The 10,753-nt window shown below is 39.7% G+C and overlaps 1 protein-coding gene across 1 annotated transcript in view; it reads left to right on the forward strand.

Annotated features, from left to right (window-relative positions):
* MYRFL (myelin regulatory factor like) overlaps positions 1-4,126 on the forward strand; it is a 42,251-nt gene extending 38,125 nt beyond the window's left edge. Inside the window, exons 23-25 of the mRNA XM_042872692.1 lie at positions 1,665-1,773; positions 3,765-3,839; positions 3,934-4,126. Coding sequence (XP_042728626.1) covers positions 1,665-1,773; positions 3,765-3,839; positions 3,934-4,020 — 271 coding nt within the window. The 3' untranslated portion in view covers positions 4,021-4,126. The remainder of the gene's footprint in view (positions 1-1,664; positions 1,774-3,764; positions 3,840-3,933) is intronic.
* The last annotated feature ends 6,627 nt before the right edge of the window (positions 4,127-10,753 follow it).

Consider the following 10,753-nt stretch of genomic DNA (forward strand, 5'->3'; position numbering starts at 1 on the left):
GCTTATTTTTGTTTGTTTGTTTTAAACGTAGAGGAATATTATTAAGAACATACAAAAACAACTTATGTGAACACCTTTTCTAAACATGAAGGGTTTTTGGGACTAAGACTGTCTTTTTGCCTGTTATGCTAAGCCCTGCAAAAGGGAATTCTTGTGCAGGAATCTTTGGCAATGCGTAACATTACGATTTATAGCAGGAAGAAGTAGCAGACTTACCTCTAAGCAGTTATTTTCACTTGAAATATAAATCTGGCTTCATCATGTTCTCCCATGTTCTCCCATAGTAACAAATCCTTTCTTTTGGGGATCATCTCTGATAAAGGTCACTGATAGCCAGAACAGCTGCCAAGGACTGCTTGATGACACTTCATGATTCCCTTGTCTTCAGTACAGTGCTTCATAAAGTTATGTATGGCCCTTAGGCCCAGCTTTTTGATTTTGGAATACAATGGTAGTCCTGAAGCAACTGCTTGTTTCATACAACAGTTGAGCATCTGTCTATTGGGTGTATGCCATTATAAACTAATAACACAACACTCTCATGTAGGGATTAATACACGATTCCCAGAGTTTCACTGAAACAGTTGCTGAATTTATTTTGGATATTGGTTTTTGAATTTGGGGATGAGTTTTTCCAGTATGTGCCTTCAATAAAAATAGCTACAAACTGAAGAACAACATAAAACCAACAAGAACCAAACAAGAGTGGTTTACTAGATTACTGCTGTGTCTCAGTACTGTAAAACACTGTGAATACCTACAAATTTGGGAAACTTTTATGCCCACAGAGTAAAATCAAATGAAACTAACACATGATACTGACAGTCCCTTAGGACACAGGGAATGCTGTATGTGAATTCATTGCTCCCCGCTGCAAAAACTGTAAATAGTCATGCCAACTTTTCCACACCTTCTGCTTTTATTTTGCCTCTAGCCATTTGCATATATGTATTCCTTTGGATCTCCAGAGTACCTTTGCTCTGGATGCATCTGGTGAGATAGGAAATGCTGTGCGATCTCTAGGGATAGTTTGGAGAAGATACGGCTATAGGGTCTTTGCTCTTGAAGAATTATGAACGAAATTCTGTTTAACACTGTATACCCAGACAAGGACACTTTTACTTCTTTTCGTGATATATCTGCATGTGTACAGGGACAAATGGAAGTTATTTATATACATTTATATAGATCCCCATCTTAAGGCTTTTTTTATGTTTGTTTTTTATAAAATTATCTGCTGTTGTGTTTAGGTGCCAGAGCACTCTTTGACATAGGCATGTGATGCCTGTGGATGACATAAGCCATGCAATTCAGGCATGTTGTAACCATTAATTTGTACAAAAACTCATATACGATAGCTTCTGGTATGAATGTGCTTGAAGTTTGAGGAAGTTTAGTGTACATGTCTAAATTTATCTTAACAGCTGCAAAGACCACCCAGGTTTCCAAATACAAAGCTTCCTCCCTGCCTGGGGGGGGAATGGGACAAGTTTAGAGGTTGGTGGCTCAGGTTCCTTTGTATGAACCAATGAAGTAAGGTCCTTTGCTTTATTTCTCCAGAATTGAATTCTTTGGAATGTTTACCTGTGATTATATTGTATTATATTTGTGATTTCTCTGTTTAAGAGTGATGAGGTAGATCCTTGTTTTTCTCTTTCTTGAAGCACAACAGAACCATTAATTATATTTCTCTGCAAAATCACATTTGGAAATTATTGCTCCTATTATTCTTCAAGACGGAACAGTGTGAAAAATTTCCAAGAAACCACACAGGTAATGTTCTTTAAATTCTTTAAACAATACTCTGGCTTACAGGAATCAACTATACACACTGCCCACCATGTGGTTGTTTTTTCATCTCTTTCATGGAGGTACTGTGCCATACTGAATATGAAATCGAGTTTTGTGTAGAAAAAAAAGTTTTCAGTTTTCTGATGGTTTTGGCTATTGAAACCATACAGTGCTTAAATATTTTATTTGCTTTCATATCTTCACTTGCTTGTCTGTCTAACTCAACTCCAGAGATAGTTAAGAGTACTTTTCACCCAGGGCATTAGGAGAGTTGTCTAACCTCTCATCTTCTGTACTTTTCCATTATCATCATATGGGCAGTGAAGTACAATTTTTAAGCTTTGAATTCACTAAAAAATATTGGTAGTATTTCCCTTTATTCTGTGCAAACAGGAGTTTACCAGCAAACCCCTCTAGGGAAAATTATTCAGTGAAAAAGCAAGAAAAGTTTTCTGTCATCCTCTTGATTGATGGGAATAAAAGTTAAAACATCTTAACTTTTCCCAGGAGAGATGATCTTGCAAACTTTCGATTGTGTCCAGTAAATTAATGAAGACCCTGAACTCCCCTCCAGTTCTCTGGAAGTATAGGACTCTTGCATGTGACCAGGTTCTCAGATTTGTCCACTTAGCTTGAAAATGTTTATTCTGGCTAAAACAGTGGGAAAGGCTGAAGCAAGGATAGTAACACTTCTCCTAAACGGAGTAGAAGAAACCTCTGCTAAGACGAGATCTTCTAGATTTCTGATTCATGGTACCATTCACAATAAGTTCTTAATTAGTTTTAAATTACTTTTTTTGCACTTTAACAGATCAGAGCATTTGGGATACGTTTGTCCTTAAGTTGACTTTCTGATAAACTTTTTAAATGTCTTCACAAAAAGTTGCAGGCTTCTCTGCAACTGCTGCAAAGTCATCAGACTGAAGTAAATAAGTTGTCCAAGTTTTGATCTATCAGCTGTAATTCTAATCGTTCTTGAAATTAAGTCAGTCCCAGAGAGTTTTCCCGTGCAGAAATATCCTTGAAGCTTACTGCCAAAAGTGGTCAAAGTGATTTTCTGTGTCAACCTGAAATCTACATCAAAAGACTAAAGCTAACTAGCCTCCAGCAGCAGTGTGCATTAAGTTTGATGTGACTTGGAATAGAAATGCTGCCTGGTTGGATAATATTTGTCAAGAGGATTTTTCTAAGGACTGGAAGGCTTATTACCTACCAAAGGGCAGGATGGCAATCATTTAGACTCCAGGCAATATAAATATAAGTCTTATCATGTGAACACACCATCTCCAACAGAGAATGTGTCAGAAAGAAGGGAAAGATGAAGGAAACACTTGAAACTGAAAAAATGAGTTATCACAGGCATACCTAAATGGATCACCAGGTCAACAAGAGATGAAGATTGAATTTTATTCTGTGTAGCATAAAAAATTCAGATACAAAATCTGTTATTTCAGTTATACTTGGCAGGACACTGGAATCAAAAGAAAAGTGAAATCTTCCCTTCAGACTTTTTTGAAACACTGAGTAAAAGTGCTGCTCATATCTTTAGCATATGTGTAGGAATTTTCACTGCCTTCCAAGGACTGCTAATGTTGCTGTTTCAAAATCAGCAGAATTGCCATTTGTTGCTGTTATGCTTGAAAGCTTTTGGGCCACATGGCACATCAGGGACAATCCCTACTTGCTGTGGGATTTGCTTGGAAAACTAGAGTTATACAGTTACTCAGAGCCAGCTGAGAGCTGCAGGGAGCCAGATGTCTGTCAGATCCTATGCAGAGCTGATCAGAGGAAACCCAGATTTGCAAGGTTTAAAGTCAGCACTTTGTCTTTAAATGCTCCGCCTGCGGCTATCAAGTCTCGTTATCGTAATTATTTTGCACTGCATTTATCAATGAAATGTTTCCAGAGCCTGTTCTTCTCAACAGTTTCATGTGAAATCAGGTTATCTAATCTCTCTCTCACTTATCATCTAGGGACGTCAGCATATTTGGACTCTCCCAGTCGCCAGGCTGTATGACAGCGCTTACTATTTCCGCGTAGCCGCACCGGTAAGCCTTTTTCAAATGGGAACACAAGAGACAAATATCATTTGAGCTGAAAGGAGAAGATCCCGTATGAATCTCTTTTATTTTTCTTCTGCAGGGCCTTGTGAGCTGCTCAACAGATCCTTATTATGCTGGAATTTTTTTTACTGATTACTACTTCTATTTTTATCGGAAGTGTAACTAAAATGTTGCTGATCACTCTGTACTTTGGAAAAAAGAAAAAAAAATGAAGTTCTTGATATGAAAAAGAGACTTGTGTATGGCCCTGGATTTTTATAAGCGTTTTACTGAGTTGTATGCCATTTTCTTGTTTGTTTTGCTTTTAAATTAAAGAAAAATAAAATTTTTGACAACAACTGTAGTTCTAAATTTCCAGGAACTGTTTCTAAAAGGTCATGAGGCAATAGAGTACATGACGTATAAACAAATAATCCCATCCATCTTAGTGCAGTTGCATGATAGTATACATACAGCAGACAAAAACAAATGGGTGGGAGCTCTGCTGAACTGGGATATACTCCAGCCTTCAGAAGATGGTAAGATAATAAAATGTTACTTGCAGTTAGAAGGCGTAATTCTGTCCTGCAACAATTTAAGTTCTCTTAGTACCTGCTGCCTTTTGTTTGTACATAAACCTACTTCTTCTCCAGAACCTAACAAAATTTCCAGGGAGAGTGAAGCGCTGTACAAATGTCCTCTAAATTAAATGCTGTAAATTGAGTAATAGCAGTTTGGTTCCACTGTGTGTAAATATTTCCGTCTCAGAAAGTAGGCTCTCGTTACCACTGCAGTTGTGTGACTTAACAAAGCTGCAGCTGTTTGGATGAGATGTGTTTCAGGTAACTTTTCTTTAAAACTGTACAGCAGAAATGAGCTGCTTACTCCTAATTTTCTTGGTGGTTGTGATTTGTGCTCGTGTGATGAAAGAAGAGAAATATTTGAGAAGAATAATGACTTGCCTGCACAGCTTTCCAAGATGGATGTGGATACACACTTGCATGGGAAAAAGTCAAATGCAATTTCACATTAGTTGCTCAGACAAAAGGAGCACAGATGGAATAACCAAAAACAGTATGAGTAGTGATGTGGGACATGCCTAGAACAACCAACCGTTCATTTTGTGTGGAGAAGGGAAAATAAATTTAATGGTGAGACTGTAGGCTTTCTAAGATTTATAATGTAAAAGTTAATGTGTGGGCAACCTTGCTCTGCGTGAGATTCTTTATTTAGTGGTGGAAAGGAAACATGAGGAAGAAAAATTAATCTCTGAATATGAGCTAACCATAGTCTTTGTAAACACCAATGCATCTTAATTGCATATTTCTTGCCTGACAAAGTGATGGCAGAGTTTAATTTGTTTCTGTTTCTATGGCTTCATTTGCTATTTCCCTTGTCAGTGTTTCTGGATTTCCTTTAAGAGTGATCTTACTGATTTTTTTTAGTTTTATGTGTTTCTGTTAGTGGTTTTTTTTTTAGCTTGGGAAGTATTTACAAAGCAGATGACATGTTCTGTTGTACTTTGAATCTTCAAATCCAAAAGCATCGTTTGTTTGTGCCTGTAGCTTTTTATGGTCCATGCTTGACAGCAATTCCTAAGAAACATCACCCAGTCTCAGATGAACAATAATGCTGTGTGCATTTTGAAAGAAAATACAGATTGATTTTTCCAAATGAAAAATGTGGTTCTAGAGCACTCCAGAGTCTTGTTTCTCTGCCATTTCTGTTTCTCAGTGACAAAGCTACAACAGTTGTTAATAGCAGGCATTACAATGTAATTTGAAACAAATCTTGTGATTAATGAGTTACGAATGTTTTACATATGCTCTACCTGGACCTGCTCACAATGTGGCTGAATTGCAGAGACCTTCAGACATCCCTGAAATGTTTTCTGCTAACTTGGGAGGAGGAGGGGTGGGGGGAGCTGAGGCAAAGCAAACTCCAGCCTGGGTGACAAGCCAGATATGAATAGGGCAATCTGGTACAATCTGAGCTCGATTTCAAACCAAGTTGTTCATATCAAGAATATGATACAACAATTCATATTTTTACTTGATTTTAATGCAAACTGCATAGCCTGATTTTCAGACATTGATCTAGCAGTGGCATTTTTAATGAGGACTGAGGTCACCTGAAAGCCTGATGAGCTAAGAGAAGAGGCTATAGATGGGAAGTCCTATGGAAACAAAAAAAAATCAGGTACAAGAGCAAAGTGAGTGATTCTGGGGTAAGTCTCCATCTGGAAAGGGCAGTAAAACTGTTTTGCCTTCAGGCACAACCTGAGCTGAAGCTGTACACTGATCATTCTGCTCTCTGCCTGCAGCTCAGTTCATGTAAAAACAATGCTCTCTTTCATTTGGGTGAGGTTTGGTAAGTAGTGAGGAAAGTACTCCTGGTGCACTGGTCAGATGATGTGAACCTACTGTGAGAAGCCAGCAACCTAAAAACTGAGTTAGGGTCTGGCACAGCACAGGGTTGAAGTAAGTGTCCTCCCTACCTGCATTTTTTTGCACTACTTTAGCTTGCTTTCTGAAATCAGAAAAATATTTGCATTAAGAATCATTAGCAAGTGAAGTTATACCTGCAGAGTGAGAAGTTCCTCACTCAGGAATCATTCACTTCTTATCTTACAAAATCCATTGGAACCTAAGACAATCCAAATAGAAATTGAAACTAGATTTGTATCGCATTTACTCCTCCTCTCTCTGTTGAACTTCGTGCTAGAGTACCTTAGAAGTAATCACTGTAGATATAGAAACTAGTTCCAGGATACATAGAAAAATAATCATAATTTAGAAGCTAGTTGCAGTATTTTAAACTAATTGCAGTGTTTTAAGACTTCTGTTTGGTGTGGTGCTTTATTTGAAGGCTTTTATATAGTGACAGCACAGTATACTTAGAAGCATTGAACATGTATGGTAGAAACTTGCTATAGAAATTATTATAGGAATATAGGAAACTTGCTATAGTTTGCTGATCCTACCTTCATCCCTGAATAATTCACTTAATGTCTCATCTAAATTGTGGCACAAAGAAACTAAATTTCCTGTAGAGCTATGTCCTGAACCCTGACAGTGCCCTGCTGAAAAAACCCATCTGCTCTGCCATCCCTTGGATCTTTCAGCCACATAATATTTGCTTCCTCCCACCTTCACATTGCCCCAGAGAGGACTGCACGTGTTTAACTTTAGCTGTTCAGTTTGAATGCTTTGGTCTTGGTATGTTAATTCAAAGTCCTTGTTCAGCTTGAACTCTGTAGCTGTCTCCTACAGAGATGCTTCTTCTGCAAAAGCATGAACGTTTTTTTAAGGGGACAGCACTGATTGGAAGAAATGGTTTTGCTGCTAAATTTCAACATCCTGCTCCCCTGTGTATGCACAGTACTTGTCACTTTGTTCTATTCTAGTAGATATATCTTTACTCACCGTGGAATGAATAACTTTAATGAACATTTTCAAGCCTCCGAATAATACTCCCAATGGCAGCTGCTGGCTGTGTCCCACACTTGTAAAAGCGTTTGGCTGAAAGGACAGTTCATCCCAAGGAAAGGCCAAGACATAATCATGTCCCTGTCCCAGGTTTTATCTATTTTTGTCTGCAAATTTGCTCAGATGGTGATTGCATGCCTGGGTGATGCTGTGCAGGCCCTGTGGGTGCTGCTTTCAGGGGAGGGCTTGGCCAGATGTGTAGGCTGCCCTGAGCTGTCACTGGACCACATCCTGGATGCAGGAGAGGATCAGGCACAGCAAGAGAAGTGTTCAGGCACTTTGGTTGGTCCCAGTATGTCTTACACAGATCCAGTACTGATTAAAGGATGAAAGCGTTGCTGCACTTGCAGCCTGAGGCAGCCTGATCACCTCACAGAGTCTTCTCCCCACTCCAGCTTCCCCAGATAACATTTTCTACCAAAATTGCACCGGAGTGGACATAGTGCAAGTACAAGCCCTATATTCAAAATAACCAGTTTCACACTGGCAATCCTGACCCAATTTTAACATTGGTTGCTATGGTGCTGATGCAGGTTGGGTGGCCAGCACAGTCGGCGATGTGGGTATGATGCATGCGCCTTTTGTTGCCACCTGGCTCGGATCCAGACAGTCTTTCCCTCTTCTCCCCTCAGCAGCTGGCAGCAGCCTACGTCTGCTGGCGAGGAGCAGCCCGGCAGCTCTCTGGTTTGTCTCCATAACGAGCTGCTGTCATTGGGTTTCCCTGGTTGGTCCAAGCTAGGGAAGCCTTCATCCCTCTGCTTGTGGGCTTTCGGTGGGTTCCCTCTCCTCTCCCCTCACTAGCTGCTTCCCAGCCATCCTGCATCACTCTTTCCAAACAGGGAGCTTGTTACAGTAATTCTAATCAATGAGATTTAAAGTAGGTCATCTTCTTAGCAAGGGGTAGAAGGGAAAGTGACTTTTATGAACAGGATTTAAAGCAAAACTCATTATTTTCAAGGCGGATGTTTTAATTTCTACTTGATGTTAAATATATTGCAATTGCCTGCACACAGTAATATAAACACAGGATTTGCAAATTTGAGTTTAATGTTCATTTAGCGCACAGAGATACGCTGTGGGGTAATCAGTGTTTTGCATTTTTCATTCAATCTTAACGTTACACTTTCCCTTCCACAACATAATCTAAACCACAGACCAGCTGGCTGTGTTGATTAAAATCCTCTTTCTGCTTTTTATTAATCTTCATGGTTCTGCCCTAGAATTATGAAGTGGTCATGGTTTATCAGAAAGGAAATCTGTTGGAGCAGAATGCAGTATTTACAAATCAAGATTTCTGCCCAAAGCATATTGCTGATGCCTAAAGTAAGTCATGTCCTGAATGCTTTGTTATATGCAGAGAGCCTTACATGAGTTTGGAACAAAGCTCTTCAGATTAAATTACAAATAATTCATTATATATTTGGCAGACACGTGTCCTCAGTGAAAACCTTGATGAAGAGAATGTCACTGGGGATAGGGCTGACTGAGGACTTCTGTTGTCAATAGGCCAAATCCTGTCTTTCAGAGGGGTAGAGTCTTGAGAGCTCCACCTGTGGACCCTTGTTACCTTTACTTCGAGAGTAGAAGGAAAATGGAAGGAGCCAGGGGAAAAAAGGAGAGTAGAAGGAGGGTAAAAGGAGAGTAGAAGGAAAAAGGGGAGCATTGATCCAGGTGTCAAGGATTCCTCAGTGGTAAATCATGGAATCATTACAGCTGGGAAAGAGCACAAGATCATCTGGTCCAACCACTGAGGTTGGAAGGTAAGCAGTGGGAAAGCAGCTCTATCTGCCAAAATTCATCCAATAGGACACAGCCTGGGCCCTCCTTGGTCTGTACAAGTTCCTTGCATGAAAGCTGTTTGTCCATACTAGATGAGATTCACCCTAAACAAGTGGCATTCCTGAGTACACCTCATTATGGATGTGCTCTGTGTGTTGTCAGTTTTATTTCTGTAAATAACTGTTTGAGCACGATGAATTGATTTTTTTAAACTAATTTGAAGTGATGATTAGGCAATCACTTTAGCATGCGTGTTTTCAATTATCTCTCGTTAACAAAATGAGGCAGTAACTCAGTGTAATCTGTCCTTTCCTGATTTCTCACAAGGATGATTTACACCACCAATATTCTTGCTGAGGTGTTTAGATATCTTTGGATAAAGAAGTAGTTAATACGGTTGTATCCTGTAGTTATGCCACCTGTACTTCAGCCAAGACACTACCCTTAAGGATAAATAGGCAGTGAGAATTTTCCACAGGCTGAGAGCTCAACTTTTCCCTTCCTGTGGTATATTGCTGTTGGGGACTGTGTCAACGCATAACTTGGAGTAAGGGTAGGGACAGAGTGAGCACAAAACGATGGTGGATGCCTGTGATTGCTGCCTCAATGTAAACAGTAATGCATACTAATCCCTCAGACTCTTCTTACCTTGAAGACTATTTCTCATTTTCTGGGTTGGCTTGGAATCTACTGCAAAACCTTACAGCTTTGCAATTTTCATCTTCAGCATTCCTAGTCTCTTACTTTGGAGGGTTTTGGGTGAAAAAATGTCAGTTCTGGTTTCCACTCTCCACTTTTGTCTGTTTTCCAGTCAATACGATGCTGGTGGGCATTGACTGTCTGGATACAGACGGTTTGTGTGCATCACTTAAAAAACACCAAAACCCAAAAGATTACTGGGTAGGGCAGGTTAATTGACTCCTCACGGCTGCACAGCTCTTGTTTTAATTGGACTTTTGCTTTCTCAGGCATTTTCCGAAACACAGCACATACAGTGGCTAAGCTCTGTCTCAGTATTCAATTGATGACTTCCCTTCTAGCATCCTGAATTCCTATCTTGCTTCTCCCTATAGCACAGAGACTGAAGGAGCTCAAGCCATCCTTTTCACAGTTATCACTTTTTTTTTTTTTGTGACCTACTTGCTTTAAGGATCAATTTTTTTGCCTTGTTTACCTGCTTTTGCTTTGTCTCTTGGTAAATATCATGTCAAATTCAAAATCCCTGCCCTTATCCTTCAGAAATGTTCAGCAACTTGCAATCCTCTTGCTTTTATACTTGTTCCTCTTTTGGGGCCAACAGTCATGTAAATTCCTGTTAGCGTTTGCTATTTCTCAGAAAAGCTAGCTCGGATTCTCACAGGTTATAAAGGCATGTTTAATGAACTTTCATACCATGATATTGCACAAGGACTGATCTGAAAGTAATGCCTCCCATTTCATTGTGTTTGCCCATGACATCACAGGCAGACACTGTGGTACAGCAGTAGTGATTGGACTTTCCCACCAATGTTCCATGACATTTTGCTGTTGTGTGACAGATGGCAGCAGAGGGGCAGTCTGACACAATTGCATCTCACGTGGAAGTTTGTATGAAGCAAAAGTGTGTCACTGAATTCCTCCTTGTGGACAAAATGACACCCACTGACATTCATT

The sequence above is a fragment of the Lagopus leucura genome, unplaced genomic scaffold, assembly GCF_019238085.1.
Source record: "Lagopus leucura isolate 7727_CA_CO unplaced genomic scaffold, USGS_WTPT01 Super-Scaffold_100008, whole genome shotgun sequence".
In the NCBI taxonomy this organism is placed as follows: domain Eukaryota; kingdom Metazoa; phylum Chordata; class Aves; order Galliformes; family Phasianidae; genus Lagopus; species Lagopus leucura.